Raw genomic sequence first — 26,224 nt, 5'->3', positions numbered from 1 at the left:
TTTATCTCTCCTGCAAGAAATACAGCTGACATATTTCTCTCACAAAATGCAATGTGAAAAGAATATAAATGGAAGCAATATGCCAAGTAGCCCTCCAAGGAAGTGACCATTCAGAAAATCATAGCTAATTTGATCTGTGACTCGGCTCACTTTCCAGTCCAATCACCATAACCCTCAATTCCCCAAGTCTATAAATACACTTGGAGCATCCACAGCTCTCAGGGGTATAGAAAGGTTAACAACTCTCAGTGAAGAAGTTCTTCCTGATTTCATCACTCATATCGGGTATATACTCATTGCTCATAGCAAAATCTTGATTCTGAATGCAATCCCCTCTCAAGGCCAAGAAGTTTAAAGAAAATGTATTGTCAAAGTACATATATGTCACCATATACATCCCTGAGATTAATTTTCTTGTGGGCATACTCAATAAATTCAATAGTCATAATAGAATCAATGAAAGACTGCACCAAGGACATTGGTGGACATTGAGTGCAAAAGACAAAAAACTGTGCAAATACTAAAAGAAAGAAAAAATAACAATAATAACAACAAATAAGCAATACTGACAAATCTTCCTGGTCAGACATACCACCAAAATCCTGATCAAATAATGTAGGTAAGAAAGTTTCTGATACATCCTCAAAATTTGAATCTTGATTTGAACCGTCATGGGTAACAACCTCATTCTTTACACCAGTCTTTTTAGCTATAGCTCTTGTTACAACACAGGAAAAATCTGTGTTAGAATCCCTCTGTGGTTCCTCAGAATTTGAATTTATTGTCAAATGCACTTCAGGAAAAACTTGTCCACCTGCTAAATCATACCCTAACAAAAGAGAAACATCATTCACAGGTAAACTGGATTGTAATCCTACTTTAACAACCCCTGTAACTAATCCTGACCTTAAATTTACTCTATGTAAATGTACTGGCATAAGGGCACTCCCAACTCCTCTTATATAATTTACCTCACTAATGTCAGACTCATCACTAAACTTTAGCACACTGTCTAATATTAGTGATTGAGAAGCTCCAGTATCTCTAAGTATTCTTATTGGTACTGAATTGGATCCTTCTTTCAAGGATACAAATCCTTCTATTATAAAATTTTCATATCCCCTCTTAACTTGATCAGACTCTGACACATCTTCATTAGTATTTCCTAAACCCTCTGAATTTACAGGTGTTTCAATATGCTGCACACAAACATCTGGGACTACTTCTTTCTCTTCCTTTTTCAATCAAAAGCAATTAGCTACTACATGTCCAGGTTTCTTACAATAATTACAAATAACACCAAAATGCCTTTCCTTCACATGTCTCCCTTCATCCTTACTTTTCTCACGAACTTCAGATTTAATTTCTGGTTTACCTTGACTCTCTGTGCTATTTTTCTTTTTAAAAATTCTACCTGGAGAAAATTTATTCTTGTGAATTAAAACATACCCATCAGCTAATTTAGCAATCTCCTGCAATGTAGCAGTGTCCCATTCACTTAAGTATGTTCTCACTTCAACAGGAATGCTTCTTTTAAATTCTTCCTGCAAAATCAACTCTTTTAATTTATTATACTCCCCATTCACATTTTTAGAGGAAACCCATCTCTCAAAACACACAGATTTCTCATAGGCAAATTCCACATAAGTTTTTTCCACCGATTTCTTCAAAATTTCTGAATCTTTCTCTATACGCTTCCGGAACCAACTCACGTGCCTTTAATATATGCTGTTTAACCAATATCATAATCCAGTGTTCGCTCAGCATTTAAAACTGTATAAACTTGTTGTGCCTTGCCTTTAATTACACTTTGTAACATCACTGGCCATTGCTCTTTCAGCCACTTTAAACTCAGAGCAACCATTTCAAAATGCTGGAAATATTTGTCCATTTCAGCTTCATTAAATGGAGCAGCCAAAATAACCTCACGACTAGCAAGAAACTGTTTCGTAGAACCAGAAGACTGATTCCCGGACTTTAATTTCTGCACCTCTAGCTCAAATTTCCTCTGGTTTTCAGCTTCTTTTTCTTCAAATTCCCTTTTTTTAAATGGGCCTCTCTTTCTTCAAATTCCCTTTTTTTAATAGCCTCCCTAGCCTCGAATTCCTTCTGTTTAATTACAGCTTCTAACCGACTTCTTTCCAAATCAGCTTCTAATTGCTTTAACTTTATTTGTTCAAGATGTAACTGCATTTCCAGATTACTCATTGGAAACCAATCTAACATCTCAGCATCAAATGTTTTCAAAGTAATATAATGCTCAGCGATTTTTCTTTGTATGAAAGCCTTGGTGGAATTCTTCATAATTCCTTTAATATCCAACCTCCTAGCAATCTCCAATACCTCAGGTTTTCTCGCATTCACTAAAGACCCCGAGTCAGGTGTGTCCACAAACCCGTCAATATTCATTGTTGCCGAATACCACTCACACACCAATCAAACTAAAAAAAATTGGGCATTTCCCTTTTCCAAATCAAAATGGCAATTATCAGCACTTAAACTCAAAATCAGAACATATCCCGGACGAGCCTCCACAGACTATGTTATGTAACCGGCAAAATGAATATCAATCGAGACAGGTTATAAAAAAACAACCAAACATTTGTTAAACACGGATAAACAATAAATAAAATGAATGAAAACCTTAACCAGAAGTTAACCACTATGCAGCCGTTCAACAAATCGTCACTCAGCACTGGTTCTTACAGCGTTAAATGCGAAAACAATTCTTAAAGCGGTAAAGTCAGATATAGTTCTTAATAGTAAATTCGAAAGTCCAACAGATTTATACGTTCAATTGGGAGAGGCTTCTCTGGAGAAGGATTTCTTCATAGACGCGACTTTCCTGCTAGTTCTGTCCAAAGGATTCACGATGCAGGAAATAAACAGTTTAAAACAACTGACCTTAAATTCAAGACAGCAAACCTTGCATGAACTCTTTACCCTTTTGGCAAGAGTTATCTTCGACGCAGGTCATACTCCTTCAACGAAGACTCAATAAGGTCGATCCTTTGTTAAACTGCTGAACGAAACCGACTCCTCTCAAACCTTCAGGTCTTGTACTTCGATAAAGTCTTCACTCTCCCATACCACTGCTGGAATAAGGTACATCAACAGATCCAGCAAAAATTGCCAATCCAGCACTATTGTACCTTGCAACAGAACGCAACACTCCGTTTTAAAAATGAAACTGCGCCATAAAATAAATACGCAACAGAAACAGAGTCACAGACGTACGTTCTAGCCGGAAAACTAAAAACTAAAAGCTATCTGCGTCATTTGAGATCTTCCCTTATATACCTGTGATGCACATGTCATCACGTGACCTCACATTGGTGGGAAAATTACATCAGGTGGCCTCCAAAAGACCATTACATCATTCTCACAAAAAAAAAATCACAGATCTCCGTGAGGTATGTGACAAGATGAAGAGTCCTTGAAAGCGAATCCATAGGTTGCGGGAACAGTTCAGTGCTGGGGCAAGTGAAGGTGAGTGAAGTTATCCCCTCTGGTTCAAGAGGCTGACGGTTGAGGGGTAAGAACTGTTCCTGAACCTGGTGGTGCAAGCCCTGCGACTCTTGTACCTTCTTCCTGATGGCAGCAGTGAGAAGAGAGCGTGACTAGGGTGGTGTTGGTCCCCAATGATGAATGTTGCTTTTCTGCGACAACGCTCCATGAAGATGTGCTCGATGGTGGGGAGGGCTTTACCCATTGATGGAAACTGTTTTTTTCTGAACTCGGAAAAATAAAGGCCGACTCTGTTCAATCTTTCCTCTTACACTAACATCCCACCCACTATCCTGCAATCAATCTTCATGCCAGGGATAATCCTCCTTAAGTACTGCATGCGGTTCTTCAGGCACGATCTCACCAAAGCTTGTACAGTTATGACAACATTTAATCCTTCTCTAGAAATTCCATTTGCTGTACGTGCTTGCAAACACGAGCTTTTTACTCCCAGATCACATCACTACTTAAAAACATGACTTTTTCCATTTTTTTTCTATCATTACCCCATATACTTCATGTACCACCTATTTTGGCCACTCAATTCACCCATTTATAATAGCTCAGCAAACAGTTCATCCTGCTAACTTCCTTTACTACCTTCCCTAACACTGGCAGAGACATAGACACACTTCAACTTGGCTCCCTTCTTCTCAGTCATTATCCCAGATTACCTTAGTACTGATCACTAAGGTATTCCAATAGGAATATGATCCAATTTGTTTCCTGCCTGTTAACAAATCTCCTGTCCAGACTAATTGCCCTTCAAACTCAAGCATTAATCATTTTAAATGGCATCGCAACAAAGACCTTCTGAAATCCAAATACATCATCATGTGCTAAATCCCATTTATCACACTAATTAAATCATCAAAGAGCTCAAACACAATTTCCCTTGTTCAAACTGCCAAACGGACTGGTTCTTTGCCACTCCATCATCACTCCCTTTAATAATGTATTCAAGCACCTTTCTAATGACCAACACAAACCTACTGACCATGATCAGATAACCTGTTTTGACAATGTTAATTGAATGATAAATATTTTCCAAGACATGCACGACACTCTACTTCAATAAAGTACCATATAATGCCTTGCACTTGATTTAGGAAAAGCTATTCTATGGCTTACCACAACACAGTATCTTCTACAGCAAAGCGCAGCAACCATAGTGCAGGAGAGTAGCAGCTTGAATTTCAGTGCTCATCTCTCAATAACAGATTCGAATTCTTGCCCATCTCAATACCAAGAATCAATATACCAAGCAAAGATTGTCAGTGGACAGTAGCTGGAGCTTTTCAACTAGATTTAAAATGAAGTATAATACAGCATCTCCAGACAAAAATTGGCACAGCCAGCTTATTGCATATATTGAGAGATAAAACAAATGGTTGGCAAAACAGAAAGAAGACAAAATTTGTAAATTTTCTAATTTATCATTTATTCTTAGCTTTAATTTCCTCCTACATTCTATCAAAAAGATCATTAAAGCATACCCTAACCAAGGAAAACCTTGGTAAAATGTGTTGTCAAAGTTAGTTTATTGTCGTACGGACAAAGGGGAAGGAGCCAGAATAAGGTGGGGGAAGGAGTACAAGCTGGCAAGAGACAGGTGAAATCAAGTGGGGTGGGGGGAGAGAAGGGGAATGAAGCGAGCAGTTGGAAGTGTTGGTGGAAAAGGTAAAGGTTTGTAGAGGAAGGAATCCAATAGGAGAGGATAATGGACCATCACAGAGGGGCACCAGGTGAGAAGAGAACAGAATCAGTATGAAAGGAGCCAGAATGGAGAATGAAAAGTGAAACTGTTCTCAAACCTGCTTTATCACTGGCTTGAAAAAACAGGGCTAGTCCCTTTCCTATAATCTTCACCCTTTCAAACTGCAGGGTAGATTCTATCATATTATGATCACTTCTTCCGAAAAGTTTCTTTACCTTAAGCTTTAGTCATATCTGGTTCATTACACAACACCCAATCCAGTATTGTCTTTCCCCTACTGGGCTCAACAACAAGCTGCTCTATAAAGCCATCTATTGCTGCTTCCAAGATTGGAACCTCTGCCTGCTCCTATCTTGCCATTTTACACTCTGATCCAGGGCTAGTCTCCCAGCTTGATACTAATATAGGGAGAAGTACATTCTATTCCAAGATTGTGGTGGGATAACACCCTGTTGTTGCTGACTCACAACATCTGGTGAATGTTCAGTTTTGAGTCGGTCTCATTTATCACAGTATGTGTGTGTACGCCCTTAACTCCTGGTGGAGTCGTCAGGGCGCCGTCATGACAAGCTTATGCTCATCGTACAGCATGTCTTGGGCATCTGAAACCTGGCAGAGCCCATCCCTCTTCATGTTTTTTTTAACGAGGTCAAGTTGTTAGCTCGACACTCAACCCAGGCACGAATGGAGAGCGTGCAAGGGAACTGGCCGGATTCGAACTCGGGACCTCTTGCCCCAAAGTCCAGCACTGATGCCACTATCCCACCAGCTGGCTATATGAAGGTATATAAAGGTAAGCTAGCCAAAACAAAAATCAAAGAGGATAACAAAGGTTTTTTTTCAGATGTATAAGGAGTAAAAGAGAGGCAAGAGTGAATATTGGACTGCTGGGGTGGTAGCAATGGGGGATAAAGAACTGGCAGAAAACTTCACAGGTATTTTGCATCAGTCTTCACTGTGGAAGACACTGGCAAAGTACCAGAAATTTGAGAGTATCCGGGGGGAGAAGTGAGTGTACTGCTATTGTTAAGGAAAAGAAATTATAAGCCAGTTAGCCTGCCTTCCGTGGTTGGGAGGATGTTGGAGTCAATTCTTAAGGATGAGGTTTCAGAGTAGTTGGAGGCACATGATAGAGTAGGCCAAAATCAGCATGGTTTCCTTATAGGGAAATATTCCCTGACAAATCTGTTGGAATTCTTTGAGGAAATAACAGGCAGGATAGGCAAAGGAAAATCAGTGGATGTTGTGTACTTGGATTTTCAGAAGGCCTCTGACAAGGTGCTTAACAACAGCCCATGGCATGACAGGAAAGATACTAGTACAGTTAGAAGACTGGCTGATTGCAGGTTGAGTTAGTGGTGAAAGTCGTCAAATACAATGTTAGCATTAGTTTTGAGAGTAGTAGCATACAAGAGCAAGGATGTGATACTGAGGCTTTTTGAGACAGTGGTCAGACCGCAGTTGGAATATTATGAGCAATTTTGGGCGCCTTATCTAAGAAAAGATGTACAGTACTGACATTGGAGAGGATCCAGAGGAGGTTCATAAGAATGATTTCAGGAATGAAAGAGTCAATGTATAAGGAGTATTTGATGGCTCTGGACCTGTACACGTAGGAGTTTAGAAGAATGAGTGCAGATCTCAATGAAATTTATCAAATATTGAAAGGCCTAGACAGAGTGGATGTAGAGAGGGTGTTTCCTGTAGTAGGTGAGTCTAGAACTGAGGGCACAGCCTCAGAATAGACGGATGTCCATTTAGAACAGAGATGAAAAAGATTATTTTTTTACCAGAGGGTGAAGAATCTGTGGAAACCACTGCCTCCGACAGCTGGGGAGGCCAAGTCATTGAGTGTACTTAAAGCAGACTTTGATGGGTTCTTGGTTAGTCAGATCATCAAAGGTAATGGGGATAGGCAGGAAAATAGGCTAGAGAGGGATAATAAATTAGCCATGATGGAATGGGGGAGCAGACTCGATGAGCCAAATGGCCTAATTCTGTTCCTATGTCTTATGGTCTTAATACAGATTTTCTTGTTTGCTAAAAATCTTGGAAAGAAACAGTAGTACTCACAGTAAACCTGACAGACTTCTCATAGGGTCCGGTAGCAGGACACTAACAGCCTGCACCCTCTAACCTCTGATACTGGGAAAATCTGTCCACTGAACTTGGGTCACGTTGGACCTGCCACAGGTTCATGACTCCGTCACTGCAATCAAAATTACTACAGAAACAAGTGCATTTTTAGTAACTAAATCCTTCTATTAATTCAAAAAGCACAATTACATTTCTAGTTGCTAAATGTATCTAAATGTTGTGATTAACCATTACAATTTAATGTAAAAAAAAGTTACTTATGTTAGACTGATTTTACCTTCTAAATTTTGAATGTATATGAAACTCAATATGCAGTTACAGATGCTTGAACTTTTGAAAACAGAGCACCAGGGCTGTGCTTGATCAAAGATTCAAAGTACATACACAGAGTACAACTGAGACTTGTCCTGCTGTAGGCAGCCACGAAACACAATGGAAGCTGTTCAAGAAAACACCAAACACCCAACATGTGGGAAAAAAGAACAAATTGTGCAAATGACAAAAAGCGAATGAACAAGACGTAGTGTATCAAACATCAAAGCAGCTGTACTCGGTTCAGTGCCACACCACATCATGCCGCTAGCCAATGCAGGTCACAGAGCCAGTCTTCACTGAAGTGCACAAGTCCGCATCAATCGTCCTTATCAAACCACTCAAACACAGCACAACAAAAGTAACCAGAATCTGGGAACACATGCCACATGAACCTCAAAGTCCCCCAAAATGAATCGACAGTCTCACCAATAAATCCTGGCAATGTGGATACCAAGACTCTGCACTTTCCTCCAAAAGCAACTGGTGAGAGAGAGGAAGGGCAATCCAATGCAGGCAGGTAGCCTTCACTTCCTTCCTCGTTGACTTCGACCTTGCTCGACGTCTCAATATAGAAGCAATGAGTCGATCACAGGCTCGCGGCCCAGCTCCAGGCTAGCAGGCCGCACCCTCCGTTCCTAAGCTTTTCAATCTCTCACAGAGACAGCAAAGTGCCAGATCACTTGATCAGCCCGAAATCACACCACCAACATGTCAAAGTTCCACAGGGCTTCGATCAGAAGTTAGCGGCAGAAAAACTGTTGCTACAAATATCCCAGATCAAAAACCAACCCAATCAGGAAAAGTGGAAAATCAAATGATTGTGGAGAGTTTTCTTTTTCTCAACAACAATTGCAGATGTAAAAGAGCAGTAATACCTTGGCCTTCCTGAACCCACTTTACTGAATTGACTGCTTGAAACCAGGCTAAATCTAACTGGGATATCTCTGCTCGCCAAGAGATTCCCAAATGAAATGTGTGTGGAGAGGTTAGCTTACTATGCATTGAAAAGTGAGGATACCTGGATGGCCAGCAAAGAAAGCAAAAGGCAATTGCCCCTGTTGGGCCTGAGAAGTCAGGCACCCGGCAGTATATGATTTACTGCATAATCTGTAATTCTGATGATTGCTATGTGAGGATAGGAGAATCTTAAACAAGTGGGTAGGGCAGAGGGAACTCTCCCAGAGGCTGAATCACTCAGCATCATGGCAATAGATATCACAACCAAGCCTCTGTCACACCTCCACATCCAACTGTGAATGGTAGTGGAGAATTCAACAATCGGTCGGGGAAGGGAGTGACAAGAACACTGCCATCCTTAACCAGGGAAGAACCCGCCACACAAGCTCTTAAAAAAAAGCTGAAACGATGGCAACCATGTTCAACCAGTGGATAATCCTAGCTTGGCTTTATTTAAGTCATTCCATGTGACTGCTACAGTAATTTTTGGGTTTAGGTCGTTTACACTTAGCAAATGGCTTTAACGGTGTACTGGAACAATGCATTTCCTAAAAGCTGTGAATACCAGAATCCCAGTCCATTCGTAATAATGACTTTCCCAAAAGCTGTGAATAACAGTCCAGACGCTGCTGGCGCCGGTGGGATGGATGTATTCAGAAGGTGTGAAGTTTGTATGTAGCCTCAAAAGAAAGCATTGTCTATACTTTGTAAATATGGATCGCCCTTTAGTGTTTAGCAAATAAATATCGAGCCCCACACTAAGCCAGCAGACCTTTCCACTGAAAGCGCCGCGGTACGATGATGCTTGCTGAACCTGGTTTTGTCGAATAAAGAAGTTGCTTTGTATCTGCCAGTAACTGTCTCTCCAGTGATTTCATTCACACAACAACACTGCAAGCAACACAGCAAGGCAAAGGCAATGGACATCACAACCAACAGATCAGACCAGGCAATACCCAGTGCCCTTCAGAGTTAGCCAAGTCCCCGGTCAAGTTGTTCTATTACAGTTACAACACTGACATCTATCAGGCAATTGAAAAATTGAAAAATGGGCTAAATCCAGTCCAGCCATCATCATCTCATCAGAAGCGATGAAAGGTTTCATCAGCAGTGCTACAAATGGTCCCTCTAACTCAGGGGTGGCCAACCTTTCACATTCCATGCCTCCATTTTCTTCACGCACAAGTTCAGATGCGCCATATAACTCTTGCACTCCCATTCAATTCTTGTAAAAATGTTAATATAGACATATCTAGCATTTTACATGATATATTGATTTAATATAAAACAAGATAAACATTACTTACCCGAATGAAACTTCCACAACTTCTTTTAACTAATATATTTTGTCTTCTTTTGATTTCTTCCTTTTTCTTAATCACATATTCTTTCCGTGACTCAGACCCAGGCACTAGCTTCAGTTTTCCTTCTATTTCAGTCTATGTTGTGTTTTATAGTTTCTATTAAGTCTTCTATTATGTGAGAAAGTGTTTTCACAAACAATGCATAACCGTTTTCCTGATGGACCCGCTATAAATAAGAACTCATTTTCCCACTGTTCATTGAATTCACGCTTACTATCACTTTCTGCTTTTCTTTTGCACTGTGATGGGTCACTGAATGTAAAAACAAGGCTTAATTTTCAAAAAAGTACAAAACTGCAAATGTTCACAAAGAACGAACAAAGCACAACTTTGAGTGTCAATTGTAAACTGACTGGCCAAAACCTGCGACGCACTGCAGAACAGAAGTCCTTCTTTCCTAGTTTGAATTCCTGTTATAGATTTTTTTTCCTACAAATCGGTTTTTGGTTGATACTTTTTGCACGAGTAAGCTTACTTTTTTATTATTATCACTGGGGTGCAATGCGCCACTTCTAATCATCCAATGCACCACTTTTGGTGCATGCGCCATGGGTTGACCATCCCTGCTCTAACTGTTTCTAGTACCTCTCAGACCCAGTCCTCATGAAAGCTTTGGTCCCAGTACAAACCAAAATGCACAATTCCATAGGTGAGGAGAAATCGTGACAGCATCGAACTGAATGCTGCATCAGGGATAACAATGAACAGTTGACATTTCGGTCCGAGGCATAAGTTTATGATAAATACGAGTAAAATAAGGCCATTCTGAAATGGCATCACCATTCCATCATGGCTGATTTATTATTCCTATCAACCCCCTTCTCCTGCCTTCTTTCCAAGCCTTTCAAAACCTGACTAATCAAGAATGTATCAACCTCCTCTTTAAAAATACCCAATGACAAGGCCTCCACAGCTGACTGTGGCAATGAATTTCACAGATTCACCACCTTCTGGCAAAGAAATTCCACATAATTTCTGTTCTAGAGAGATGTCCTTCTATTCTGAAGCTGTCCCTCTGGTCCTAGATGGAGGACAGGCAGAGGAGAACAAGCTGGGAGATGATAAGGCCCTACCTTCCAAAGGAATCTCTCTCTCCACAATGCTCTTGTCCACATGCCTCCCCACCAATCTTCCTGCTGACACTTACCCAGACAACTCTCCAAATGTTACACCTGACCTAAATGGTTTGTCCAAGTGAGGGTTCCCTCTTCACGTATGAATCAATCGGCGTCATTTAGTGCATCTAGTGTGGCCTCCTCTACATCAGTGAAACCCGAGGTAGATGGGAGGACTGTTCCATCAAACACCTTCACTCTATTCATAACAGCCAGGATCTCCTGGTGGCCAGCCTTCTCAATTCCACTTCCCAGTTCCATGCTCACAAGTTTGCCCGTAGCCTCCTCCACATGCATATTAGACCAGTGGTTGTCAAAGTGGGCAAAATCACCCTTTGGAGGCGCTGGGAGTTTCTAAGGGGGTTATAAAGATAAAGAGGGCAATGGTGGGGGGGCACTTGGAAGCAAGGGGAACAGCTGAGGAATTACAAGCTAAACTTCAGAAATCACTTATTATAAGCATTTGATCATCCATGCTTCATAACTGATCACGATGATCACGTAATCGCCTCATCTCTTGCTAACACAACGTTCTCTTAGACTTTGCTCAAAGTACTTCATCATTGTTAAAAAAAAACACAACACTTCTGTATTTGGCATATTATATCATTTTTGGACCTGACCCGCACATTATTGCTGTTCACTACTGTAGCACAGTGTTAGTTAATACGTTTCCCATACTCTAATCACGCAGTGAACTAGGGTATGGCGCTCAATGGGGTATCGTTCAGAATCTGCCCTTTCAAAAGGTCTTGACCGCATTTCTCTAGCCCCTGGCCCAACAGATATCACTGCCCCACTTTATGTAGTTGAGTCAGAGAGTCAGGTTTTTGAGCTATAATGACATCGTAACTTCTCCCTTTATTGATCGCGGTGCTTGAGGTTGTAAACAATGTGGTCATTAATCCATAACGAGAATGGCAGAAGCAGACCAAATGAAAAATGAAGTGCAGACGGTATAGTGTGAAGTAGCTGAAATATGGACTTATTGTCTTTCAAATGAGACAATTAAGCCATCCAAGCTCCTTGAACATTTGAAGAGAATACATTCTGATAAAGCAGGCAGGAACTTGGCTTCTTTTCAGTCACTTTGGGAAAACTCTCAGAAATGGAAAAAACTCAAAACACATTTGCCAGCACGAAGCAATGAAACAATGCTTCATACATACAACATTTCCCATCGTACAGATGACTTAGTCATTAACTTTACAGATAAAGTAAATATTTTTAAATGGATTATACGGTCCCTCCTTGTTTCTACATTGCATTTTCTTAAGACACCCGTCCCTGTTTGAAACTTGTCCTCCTGTGACTTGCAGCTGCTGTTTCAAACTCCCAGTATCCAAATATTTGCCCCTTATATTCCTCAACCACCATCCTTGATGTAAGTTGTGGGACTCTTGCTCTTGCCTGTCCCTGTTCCCCCAAGTGTCAGAGTGAGTCAGAGACACTCAAACACAGATCTCTCAACAGGGTGTGCTTTAAAACCATGTAGCTTACAGGGTCGGCACTACATTGCGGGCCGAAGGGCCTGTAACGTGCTGTAAATTTCTATGTTCTAAAACCACAGTTGAACCCTGGACTGCACGCAGAAACCGCTGGCCAAACGGAGGACACGAAATTTCATATCCAATGATGAAGAGAGATCAGCTTCACCTGCCAGTGGTGAATGGTCTCACTGAGACACCAACGTTATAACCTTAAACGGTTATAATTACAAGTAGTTACAGCAGATGCACACACAGGAATTGGCCCTCTACCCGCATCACCGTACAATCATGCAGACTATACAAGAACATAAGATATAGGAACAGGATCAGGCCATTTGGCCCATTGAGTCTGCTCCACCATTTCATCATGGCTGATCCAATTTCCCTCTCAGCCCCAATCTCCTGCCCTTCAAACCCAGACCAATCAAGAATCTATGAACTTCTGCCTCAAATATACATAAAGATTTGGCCTCCACAGCTACCTGTGGCAAAGAATTCCACAGATTCACCACTGAATGGCTAAAGAAATTCCTCATCTCCATTCCAAAAAGACTCCCCCCTTATTCAGAGGCAATATACAAGATTTTACCTGAAGAACTCAACAGGACATACTGGAAAATCAAAGATCTTTTTACTAACGTTGGTTCAAGAAAAACTATCTACACAGCAAGTCTTTAAACTCATAATTCAGGTTTAGTGTGTTGAGAATTTACAACTGCATCAGTTTGCAGGATTTTGTGAATAAAATACACGAGAGCCATTTTATGTGTTGAACAAAAGCCGCATCCCTTTACTCGCATTACAAACCAAAAACAGTCACCTTACTCTGACGTCGTTACGTCACACACCGTCTCTTAAAGTAATCACAACTTAATGACAGTATTTGTGAATTATGCAGAACAGTTTCTGTTATGAACAATGTGTGTCATTTGTCACCCAGTACATTGCTCTACAAGTTGTACTGGAAAAAATATAATCTTTGGGAGATGAATAATGTACCTGACAGACGGTTTACTGCAAGAATGGACTGGCTAGTTACTGGGTGCTGGTTTACCAACTCAGGGTCAATGTCAACAGTGCAATGGTAATGAAGCTTCATGGGAACAATCAGAAAACAAACTATCCTAGCCCGGAGATGGGGGGGAGGGGGGGAGATAGAGAGTTCACAAACATTTCTTTAAACACCTTAAGCAATTAACAACACATAAGCCAAGGCTATGGCAGTTTTAGATAATGTATCAATTAGAACGTACTAAAGCCACAGCGATACACTGTACCATCCCAGCAAGACGCAAGATTACACACACGAGAAACTCAAGACACTGAGACCACTTCCAAGAGGAAACATGCTGGGAGTTTTTCTAATGCATCAAGAGTTAGAGGCGGCAGATCGGAGCAGGAAGTGTCACTTCAGCCCACCCAGTCTACTGAGGGACAAAGATTTACTTTCACAATGGGACGAACCAAATCCTTCCTCACCCGCAAGCATTGTTCAAAATTCTGACCCTACCCGCCCCTTCACGTTAGTGTCATTTCTTACATTGTGACACTGAACCACAGTGTTCTTACTGGGTCAGAAAAACAACAAGAGTTCATGCAAGGTTTATCTCCAAAGGGAGTATCTGCCACGCTCATTTGCGTACAAAATCATTTGCTGGACAATGCAGACTTACCCAAGCAAAAAATTGAAAACTAACAAAAATTGTATAAAAACCACCAGAGTTTTTGATTTCTTGGTAGAACTTTTCAGCTAAGTACTGGCCAAATATTTTGGCACGATATATATAATATTTCTACAAGGCCGAAGTTATTTAAAGTTACAATCGAAGCAACATCTTAAAGTACAGGATCTTTCTGGTCAGTGTTTCTGACAGAATTACACAATAATTAAGCACTCAACAGTGGCACTTCTTGAATGAGAGAAAAAACAGAACTTGTATATTTTGGGGATTTTTAAAACTGCAAGCTTTTGATCGCACCTTTTTCTCCAACTCATTCAGGTTTAGTGTGTTGAGAATTTACAACTGCATCCGTTTGCAGGATTTTGTGAATAAAATACACGAGACGTGTCAGTGACGTGTCCTCTTCTTTTTGCCATCAGCAGCCTGAGGACTCTCACTCAACAATTCGGAAACCGCTCATTCCCCTCTGCCATCAGATCTTCTTGTTTGCACTAGTTAGTTAGTAATTTATAGCAGTTTTGTGTCTTTGCATTGTACTGTTGTTACACAAAAAATTTCACCTCATGTAAGACAGTGGTAATGAACCTCATTCACATTCTGAGCTTTGAGAGATCATGCCCCTGGTCTCAGAAAGTCCAGCAGAGAGTCTGCCCCCTCCCTCCCAGAACTCACAGACAGCTTCACACCTTACTTCTCCTGCGTACAAACTGGACTAGATGGAGTACAGCACTAAATGAGATTTCCTAATGACAGGATGATGGGGCAATCTCATTAAATTAGGAAGTAGGGCCTGGAGTGGACATTGGCGTAGTAAGCAGGCGTAACAGATAAGACCATAAGACATACGAGCAGAATTAGGCCATTTGGCCCATTGAGTCCGCTCAGCCATGGCTGATCCTTTCCTTCCCCACTCCTCAACTCCATTCCTCGGCCTTCTCCCCATAACCTTTGATGCCATGTCCAATCAAGAACCTACCAACCTTTGCCTTAAATACATCCAATAAGTCGGTCTCCACAGCTGCCCGTGGTAACAAATTACCCAAATTCACCACCCTCTGGCTAAAGAAATTTCTCTGTATCTCTGTTTTGAAAGGGCACCCCTCTACCCTGAGACTGTGCCCTCTTGTCCTAGACTCCCCCACCATGGGAAACATCCTTTCCACATCTACTCTGTCTAGGCCTTTCAACATTCAAAAGGTTTCAATGAGATCCCCCCTCATCCTTCTGAATTCCAGCGAGTACAGACCCAGGGCCATCAAATGTTCCTCATATGATAACCCTTTCACTCCTGGAAACAGGTTATAGCTCAAGTGACACGCAGATCAAAAGAAAGGCCTTAGCCATTCTAGTATTCTCCCCAAATGATCTTGGTTCTTCTCAACTACCTCAGACTCTGATCAATAAAACTTTGATTTCTTACAAACTTTAATTTTCTTTAAAATTCTTTAATTTTCAACATCATCTACAAGAATAATTTGTGTAGTGGCATCAACTGCCAAGTGTCAGATCAGAGGACAATTGAAGCTCATTAATGAATAGTCATGAGGAAAACTGTTAACCCACTGGAAATGTCACTTGGTGAAGAGATATCTCATACAGAGCCCATCGATAACTGTTAACACACTGGAAATGTCACTTGGTGACGGGATATCTCATACAGAGCCCATCGATAACTGTTAACACACTGGAAATGTCACTTGGTGACGGGATATCCCATACAGAGCCCATCGATAACTGTTAACCCACTGGAAATGTCACTTGGTGACGGGACATCCCATACAGAGCCCATCGATAACTGTTAACACACTGGAAATGTCACTTGGTGACAGGATATCCCATACAGAGCCCATCGATAACTGATCATTCCAGGAGTTCACTATTATCACAATGACTCTAGCTTCTGGTCAAATACCAGTAAACACAAATGACCATCAAATTCTGAATCTTTCGCATTGTAATGAACTACATTAGGCCTGATCAAAGTTCCCCAATAACGTCAATTATATTTGACTAAAGTGTCTTCTATCAAAGGTATATAAACACACCTCGCTGTAAATCATTGATTCACACAGCATTAAACCAACTAAAAGTCTTCCTTCTGAATTGACAAGTTTTAATGCAGTCTCACAGGGTGAAGTACTCGCCTAAACATATTTAAATCTCATCACTGACATATGATACGCCAGGAAATTTGTTGTTTTGCAGCAATAGCTACAAAACAATCACCGCAAGTTATTTATAAATAAATAGTGCAAAAAATAAATAACGAGGGAGTGTTCATGGACCGTTCGGAAATCTGATGGCATTTGGGAAGATGTTCCTAAAACCAGAGCTCAGCTCCCCAAGCACGACACAACAGGCTGGTACAACTGCTGTGCGTTCACTCTGAGCGGGACCAGGACCTCAGCACCTCTCCTTCAAACATCCAACTCACAGTAGCTGCAAACGCACAAACTCCGCTCTCTATTTCTCCACCTGCAGCCTCACACCAACATTTCCACCTCTTATGATGGCAGTCAGTTTTTATGTGTAGAGTGTGAAACAAAACTGCAACAAGGTTTTCAGATCAGTGGCAAAAACTGATTACATAAACTCAGAAGCTTCTGTTGCACATTCAGTCTCCGTAACATCCTGTGGGAGAACCCAGAACTAACTATTCTACATAAACTAGAACAGGTCACTGCAAAAATAAGGGGTGCCAATTTTTAAATAGGAATGAGATGATTCTTCTCTCCACCCCCCCCACCAAACACTGCAAGTTTTTGGAACTGTCTTCCTCAAAGAGTAATGAACTGCACCCCCCCCCCATGGATCTATTAAAGAACAAAACACAAGCATGTCTTTACTATAAATTCAAACCTATAGGTAGGAGCAAAAGAGATACTTTGAACCCATGACTGTTAATAATGCAATGCCTGATTGCAACCTCAAATTTCACTCCCTTGCCTACCATCCATCACTCAAACACTCTGCCTTTACTGCACTTTGAGGAAAAGACTCCCCCGACCATGACAGAACTTTTTGTGTTTTAAAGGGGCAACTTATTTGTGTTCTTTTTTCAAGCAAGTGACTAGTTTTATATTCTTCTGCAAGGGAAAATATTCTCTCAACCCTTCCTGTTACAACCTCCTTTGTTTCAATCAAATATAAGAGTGCCATTGAGTGTGTCCTGTCTGGTTCTATCAGTGTGTGGTACGGATGCTGCAATACATTGGAGCACAGGACCTTACAGAGGAGAGTAAAAACCACCAAGAGAATCACCTGGATCTCTCTCTCCTCTCCATTAGTGACATTTACTGGGAACGCTGCAGACTGAGGGCCCAAAGCATGCTCAGGACCCCCAGCACCATCAGGAAGATGGTACAGGAGCATTAGGACCAGGACTGCCAGACTGGGTAACAACTCTTCCATCAGGCTGTGAGATCAATGACTACCCTGCCACCACCGAGGTCCTGTCACTAGGTCAGTGAGCTGTTTACTCTTTACAGTACTGTACACTACATGCACATTGAGTTATATTTTAGTGACAGCTTGTTTTATGTGCTGTGTGTGATACGTGATGTGTGGGCGTACCATGGTCTAGAGGATTACCGTATTGTTTCGTTCGGTTGTACACGTCCAGTCAGATGATAAAACTTGAACTTTCCCCTCTTACTCTTCGAAACAGGCTTAGCCTATCCACCTTTTTTAAAACTGTATTACTCAGACGTGCTTGCAACACATTAACAATCTTCCTTCAATCAGCCCAACACTGTACATGTTGTACAATTTCTTAGACAACTAGAGAGCATAATCTACATAACCGACCGTCCTGCTATATTCCCACTAACTTGTCACGTTCCTGTGTTACCCTCACTGCAGACTTTTGCAAATCATGTTCAAAGAGACCCAGTCCCTCTGCAGTCTCTCATTTAGAAAACATTTATCCTGCCAGAGGGGGTAATTTCGTACTTTGCCACATTATACTTGATTTGTTAGTTCTTTGCTTCATATACCCTCTCCATATTCCACTGCAGCCTCCCTTTACTGGTCTTCTTCATAACTTACTTTTTTGTTTATGCTTGCATCATCAGAAAATTTAGCAACTACAACTGAAATCCAAATTACTTGTATAAATGATAGAAAGCTGACAGACTCCTAAGCACCATTCCCTGGTACACAACTCATTACAGCTTTCCAGCCAATAAAATAAACAATTTTCCACTCTTGTTTGCTACATTATCAAATGGCTTCAGGAAATCTAATGACAAGATATCCTCTTTATCCACAGCACAAACTCTCCAATACGCCAGTCAAATGCGATTTTCCTTTTGCAAAACCATCTTCACTTTGCCTGGCTTTTTGGATGCTATGTATCTTTACTGGTTTTTAATTAGCTGTTAAGAATTTGACTTGTACAATACAGAAGCAAAACATGTTTTGGCTTTTATTCTATCAAGTTAAATAGATGTCTTGTTACACCAAAGAAGCACTTATTTAGAGTTGCACTCTTCTGGTATAATAAAACATCCATATTGCTGACAAACAAAATGAGACACATCCATGTGATGGAAGAGGTGACCAAACACGATTACCAGATGTGACATATAGTCCCAAATACATGTTACAATCAGAAATCCTCATTCACAGTCTTTAAAAGATGCTTTACACGAAATGTTCTAGCACGAGAGGGCACAGTTTTAAGGTGCTTGGAAGTAGGTACAGAGGAGATGTCAGGGGTAAGTTTTTTTACACAGAGTGGTGAGTGTGTGGAATGGGCTGCCGGCGACAGTGGTGGAGGTGGAAACAATAGAGTCTTTTAAGAGACTCCTGGACAGGGACATGGAGCTTAGAAAAATAAAGGGCTATGGGTAAGCCTAGGTAATTTCAAGTTCAGCACAGCTTTGTGGGCCGAAGGACCTGTAGTGTGCTGTAGGTTTTCTATGTTTCTAAGAAATACCAGTCTTTGGTTCTTCCAATACAGTCCAACAACACAACTGCTTATGTATTCCCTCAGCAGCATTACTGTATCTGCAGCCTGGTAAACAAGACTTCATTAAGGCCAGCCCACAAAACAACCTAGTTTCCATTAATTATACTATCAGAGACTGACTCGTACTCAGCAGGGCAAAGGTTGGGAACTTGGTAAGGCTTACTGCTCCGTTATTGCAGGAAACCTAGCACTGTCCAAATTCCCCAAAACGTCATGTGCATTTTACTCTTACTTACTTGGTTGAAACGGCTTTCTTATAGAATCCATTCTAGCAGGTAGAGTACAAATTGATAACTCCTCTAGTTTTCACAATGAGCTTCTAATTGCCGGGAGATTCGAAGTAAAACGTATGTATGGAACCAACTGTGTTTCTTGAATCCCCTCGCAATCGTCAAACCAACCTGTGGCGGCCCCGCACCCAGCCCCAACCTACGGATTCTGCCCGGTGCCCGGTGCCGGTGCCAGTGCCAGCCTCGGCCGTGTCCCGCCCACTCCCCTGTCACCCATCCTCACCTCCTCGCATTCCTCTTTGATGGCCAGCAGGTCACAGAACTGTGCCAGGCGGATGGTCTCCTCGCCGCGGGCCAGCCGCTCTTCCAGCCAGCGGATCAGGTGGCTGTGATGCTGCTGCACCACGTTCTCCTCCACCTCGTCCCGCACCTTGGCCGCCGCCTCCCGCAGCCGCTGATGCTGGAACAGGACATCGGGGCTGGGCCCGCAGTTCAGGCTCAAGGCCGGCGCGGAGCCGGAGCCTCCGTCCCCGGTGTCCGAGCCACCGGCCGCCCCCAGCGCCGAGCCCGGGAAGCCAGCCTTGCCGGGGCCTGGCTCGGTGTCAGGGCCCAGTTCGTCCTCCTCGTCCTCCTCCTCCTGCTCCTGCTCAGCACAGTCCGGCTGCTCGGCCCTGGCGCTGTCGACGTTGCCCATCCCGGCCCGGCCGCTCCGATTACCGTCCCGGAACTTTCCTGGAGCCGCTGCCTCCGGTCACCAACCGGTTCCCTGCAGTACTGCCGGCTTCCGGCCCGCTTCACGACAGTCTCTGACACACTGCCGGCTTCCGCCCGCTTCACCACTGACCCTGACACACTGCCGGCTTCCGGCCCGCTTCACCACTGTCCCTGACACACTGCCGGCTTCCGCCCGCTTCACCACTGTCCCTGACACACTGCCGGCTTCCGCCCGCTTCACCACTGTCCCTGACACACTGCCGGCTTCCGCCCGCTTCACCACTGTCCCTGACACACTGCCGGCTTCCGCCCGCTTCACCACTGTCCCTGACACACTGCCGGCTTCCGCCCGCTTCACGACAGTGCCTTTTGCGACAGTTACCATAATCAGATCAGATCGGGATGGACTGGAGAAGGTGGGTGGTTTGTGTGGCTTTTTGCACCAACTTTCAGATTTGTCCACAGTTTCTTCGTCTTCTCCTTCTGAGGTTTTATGGCTGTTGGCAAACAGCTTTAACGTTCATTACCGACACCTTCTGCACTGGAGTGTGGGTCAGGATATCTAAATCCTATTTAATTGTATGAAAAGACCTGTATTGGTAAGGAGCCACTCTATCTAGTCAGTCAGAAAGGGAACATCTATTATTAAAGACCTCCAGCATCCAGGGCATGCCCTTTTCTCACTGTTACCATCAGGTAGGAGGTACAGAAGTCTGAAGGCACACACTCAGTGATTCAGGAACAGCTTCTTCTCCTCTGCCATTCAATTCCTAAATGGACATTGAACCCTTGGACACTACCTCACTATTTTAATATACAGCATTTCTGTTTTTGCACATTTTTAAAAAATCTATTCAATATATGTAATTGATTTACTTGTTTATTTATTATGTCTATTATAGTTGTTATCTCTCTCTCTCTGCGAGATTAAGCATTGCATTGAACTGCTGCTGTTTAATTAACAAATTTCACGTCACATACCGGTGATAATAAACCTGATTCTGATATATATTTTAAAGCAATAACTCTTTCTGCGAAAACATTGTTAATGTTCAATTGTGTTTTATTCCATGATAACCTTTAAATCAACCATCCTCTTGATTATTTCGTGAACATCTATCTCGCCAGTACATGCTGAAGGGTTTCTTGTTAATTGCAGTGCTCATACCTTTCATTGTGTTTATTCATGAACCCTCCCTCCTGTATTCCTCAACTTTTTCCAGATGTTATAAAGAAGTCTTCCTCTTTCCTCTTCACCCCACTGTGCTTTGTCCACATTATTTTGATTTCACTTTCAATAATGTTTTCATTTCTCCTTTACTGTAATTTATTCAAATGTCCGCATCTCGTCTGGTTGCCTCCTTTGCTAATTTATCCGCTTGCTCGTTCCTGCTAACATCAACATGTGCTGGAATCAACATAAAACCTATTCAGAGTCCTCTCATTTTAATTCTAAATAAGGTCTGTGTTATCTCGCCAATAATGTCTGATCTTGTCTCAATCCTTGCGATTGGTCTCACATCTTCTACCCACAGCAAAGCTAATAGTCCAGCTGTCAATTCACCTATATACATTATTAAAATCAGGCACAAACAATCCTACCCCTAATCCACTATTTCCATTTTTGATGCATCTGTGTGTAGCGCTCTGTAAGGTTTCACTGCTAATGTAATGGTTTCTCTGTCGCAGCAGTGTTTGAGCTATGACTAGAGTTAACGGGGGCTTTGGAATGTCTGCCATCCAATGAGGGGTGTGTTGTTTCTTGTGTGTCTGAGAGAAGGTATTCGCGGGCTTTTGTTTAGCGGAAGATGGAGAGAGAAGATACCAGAAGGGGGAAGTCATAGACTGCAGGACTGAGTGGACATGGGATGGGGTCGGGAGTTGACGAAGCACGGGGGAAATCGATGGTGAACGAACGGACAGGAAAACCTTGAGCTCCAATGTTGCAGATTGGACTGTTTCATGAGAATGGGCCCTTTTTGTGTTTTGTTTCTTTTCTAATCCTCTAGTCAAGATAAGAATTATATAGCTCAATTGTTTAATTGCATATTGTGTACTGTTTGTTATTTCATGGTACTGATTTGAAACAGGGGAACACATCACACAGCATCCACACAAACAACACTTCTCAAGTTTGGCCAGGGTGGAGGCTGTCTTCCCCTAGATTTACGCCGCTAACCGAAACTGAGCGTTACTTGTGTATATTTGTAAATATCCACAAGCAATATTACTGGCATAAGATTTAACTACGTCTTGATTTAAAATCACTGCTCCAATTTTCTGTCTCCTTTCAAATAACTGAAGACCTAGTAATCCCACTGCTGGTTACCACACTCCTAGTAATCCCACTGCTGGTTATCATTTTCTAGTAATCCCACTGCTGGCTATTACCTCCTAGTAATCCCACTGCTGGTTACCACCTGCTAGTAATCCCGCTGCTGGTTACCACCTCCTAGTAATCCCGCTGCTGGTTACCACACTCCTGGTAATCCCGCTGCTGGTTAAAACACTCCTAGTAATCCCACTGCCGGTTATCACCTTCTAGTAATCCCGCTGCTGGTTATCACACTCCTAGTAATCCCACTGCCGGTTACCACACTCCTAGTAATCCCACTGCTGGTTATTATAGAAACATAGAAAATAGGTGCAGGAGTAGGCCATTCAGCCCTTCAAGCCTGCACCACCATTCAGTATGATCATGGCTGATCATCCAACTCAGAACCCTGTACCAGCCTTCCCTCCATACCCCCTGATCCCTTTAACCACCAGGGCCATATCTAACTCCCTCTTAAATATAGCCAATGAACTGGCCTCAACTGTTTCCTGTGGCAGAGAATTCCACAGATTCACCACTCTCTGTGTGAAGAAGTTTTTCCTAATCTCGGTCCTAACAGGCTTCCCCTTTATCCTCAAACTGAGACCGCTCGTTCTGGACTTCCCCAACATCGGGAACAATCTTCCTGCATCTAGCCTGTCCAATCCCTTTAGGATTTTATACGTTTCAATCAGATCCCCCCTCAATCTTCTAAATTCCAACGAGTATAAGCCTAGTTCATCCAGTCTTTCATCATATGAAAGTCCTGCCATCCCAGGAATCAATCTGGTGAACCTTCTTTGTACTCCCTCTATGGCAAGGATGTCTTTCCTCAGATTAGGGGACCAAAACTGCACACAATACTCCAAGTGTGCTCACCAAGGCCTTGTACAACTGCAGTAGCACCTCCCTGCTCCTGTACTCGAATCCTCTCGCTATAAATGCCAGCATACCATTCGCCTTTTTCACCGCCTGCTGTACCTGCATGCCCACTTTCAATGACTGGTGTATAATGACACCCAGGTCTCGTTGCACCTCCCCTTTTCCTAATCGGCCACCATTCAGATAATCATCTGTTTTCCTATTTTTGCCACCAAAGTGGATAACTTCACATTTATCCACATTAAATTGCATCTGCCATGAATTTGCCCACTCACTCAACCTATCCAAGTCACCCTGCATCCTCTTCTAGTAATCCCACTGCTGGTTACCAACTCCTAGTGATCCCGCTGCTGGTTATAACACTTCTAGTAATCCGGCTGCTGGTTATTACCTCCTAGTAATCCCACTGCTGGTTATCACATGCTAGTAATCCCACTGCTGGTTATCACACTCCTAGTAATCGCGCTGCTGGTTATCACCTGCTAGTAATCCCGCTGCTGGTTATCGCACTCCTAGTAATCCCACTGCCGGTTACCACCTCCTAGTAATTCCACTGATGCTTAACACGTCCTAGTAATCCCACTGCTGGTTATCATTTTCTAGTAATCCCACTGCTGGCTATTACCTCCTAGTAATCCCACTGCTGGTTACCACCTCCTAGTAATCCCGCTGCTGGTTACCACCTCCTAGTAATCCCGCTGCTGGTTACCACACTCCTAGTAATCCCACTGCTGGTTAAAACACTCCTAGTAATCCCACTGCCGGTTATCACCTTCTAGTAATCCCACTGCCGATTACCACACTCCTAGTAATCCCACTGCCGGTTATCACACTCCTAGTAATCGCGCTGCTGGTTATCACCTGCTAGTAATCCCACTGCTGGTTACCACACTACTAGTAATCCCACTGCTGCTTAACATGTCCTAGTAATCCCACTGCTGGTTATCACACTCCTAGTAATCCCGCTGCTGGTTATCACACTCCTAGTAATCGCGCTGCTGTTTATCACCTCCTAGTAATCCTGCTGCTGGTTACCAACTCCTAGTAATCCCGCTGCTGGTTATCACCTTCTAGTAATCCCGCTACTGGTTATCACACTCCTAGTAATCCCGCTGCTGGTTACCACACTCCCGGTAATCCCGCTGCTGGTATTCAAACTCCTAGTAATCCCGCTGCTGGTTATCACCTTCTAGTAATCCCACTGCCGGTTACCACACTCCTAGTAATCCCACTGCCGGTTATCACCTTCTAGTAATCCCACTGCCGGTTACCACACTCCTAGTAATCCCGCTACTGGTTATCACCTTCTAGTAATCCCACTGCCGGTTACCACACTCCTAGTAATCCCGCTACTGGTTATCACACTCCTAGTAATCCCGCTGCTGGTTACCACACTCCCGGTAATCCCGCTGCTGGTATTCAAACTCCTAGTGATCCCACTGCTGGTTATCCCCTTTCAGTATCCTACTGGCAGTGGAAACTTGCTGAACAGACAACGTCCGTCACACGTCCTCATTTACAGACAATGTCTGTCACACTTCCTGATCTACAGACAATGTCTGTCACACGTCCTGATCTACAGACAATGTCCGTCACTCGTCCTGATCTACAGACAATGTCCATCACACATCCTGATCTACAGACAATGTCTGTCACACGTCCTGATCTACAGACAATGTCCGTCACTCGTCCTGATCTACAGACAATGTCTGTCACACTTCCTGATCTACAGACAATGTCTGTCACACGTCCTGATCTACAGACAATGTCCGTCACTCGTCCTGATCTACAGACAATGTCTGTCACACTTCCTGATCTACAGACAAGGTCGGCCACATGCGCCAAGGTCGAGAGGGTCAAAGCTGTCAACCGTCTCGACATTGGAGCATGTGCACTGCCCCCCTTCCTGAAGTCAATGACCAGCTCTTTGTTTTGCTGATGTTGACGTTGCTGCCATGACACCATGTAGCAGAGTCTCTGTCACGTACCTGTGCTCGGACTCGTCGCTGTTTGAGATACAGTGATGTCGTCTGCAAACCTAGAGCAGACTCTGGCCACACAGTTGTGAGCAGCATAAGGGGCTGAGGGTGCAGCCTTGTGGGGTAACACAATAATTGTGCTGGGATTGTTGTTACCATCCTTACTGTCCTGGAACCTGTTGATCCTGGCTTTTATGCTGCGGTACCGTTTCCCGGATGGCAACAGCTTGAACGGTTTGTGGTTGGGGTGACTTGGGCTCCAATGATCCTTCGGGCCCTTTTCACACACCTGTCTTTGTAAATGTCCTGAATAGTGGGAGGTTCACATCTACAGATGCACTGGGCTGTCCGCACCACTCTCTGCAGAGTCCTGCGATTGAGAGAAGTACAGCTCCCATACCAGGCAGTGATGCAGCCAGTCAGGATGCTCTCAATTGTGTCCCTGTAGAAAATCCTTAGAACTTGGGGCCCATACCAAACTTCTTCAGCGGCCTAAGGTGAAAGAGGCACTGTTGCGCTTTTCTCACCACACAGCCACTATGTACAGACCACATGAGGTCCTCTGTGATGTGTACGCCAAGGAACTTAAAGCTGTTCACCCTCTCAACCCCAGATCTGTTGATGCCTGTCTCCGTTCCTCCTGTAATCCACAACCAGCTCCTTTGTTTTTGTGACATTGAGGGAGAGGTTGTTTTCTTGACACCACTATGTCAGGGTGATGACTTCTTCTCTGTAGGCTGCCCCATTAGTCCACTCAGTGTAGTGTCGTCAGCAAATTTAATTAGCAGATTGGAGGTGTGGGTGGTGACACAGTCATGGGTATACAGGAGGGGGCTTAGATCACAGCCCTAGGGGGCTCCTGTGTTGAGAGTCAGAGGGGCAGAGGTGA

At 43.0% G+C, this 26,224-nt stretch overlaps 1 protein-coding gene across 3 annotated transcripts in view; it reads right to left on the bottom strand.

Annotated features, from left to right (window-relative positions):
* The window catches only part of zzef1 (zinc finger, ZZ-type with EF hand domain 1), a 261,590-nt gene extending 241,099 nt beyond the window's left edge, over window positions 1-20,491 (bottom strand). For 2 of the 3 annotated variants that reach the window (XM_072243419.1, XM_072243418.1), the window contains exon 1: window positions 19,730-20,490. In XM_072243419.1, the coding sequence (XP_072099520.1) occupies window positions 19,730-20,140 (411 nt within the window). In that variant the 5' untranslated portion in view covers window positions 20,141-20,490. Of the gene's footprint in view, window positions 1-19,729 lie in introns of all 3 variants that reach the window. The other variant, XM_072243417.1, reaches the window with a different exon arrangement.
* Between the last annotated feature and the right edge of the window lie 5,733 nt (window positions 20,492-26,224).

The sequence above is a fragment of the Mobula birostris genome, chromosome 25 (assembly GCF_030028105.1).
Source record: "Mobula birostris isolate sMobBir1 chromosome 25, sMobBir1.hap1, whole genome shotgun sequence".
Classification (NCBI taxonomy): Eukaryota; Metazoa; Chordata; class Chondrichthyes; order Myliobatiformes; family Myliobatidae; genus Mobula; species Mobula birostris.
The sequence above is the reverse complement of the archived record's forward strand: the minus strand, read 5'-3'. Positions and strand labels throughout refer to the sequence as shown.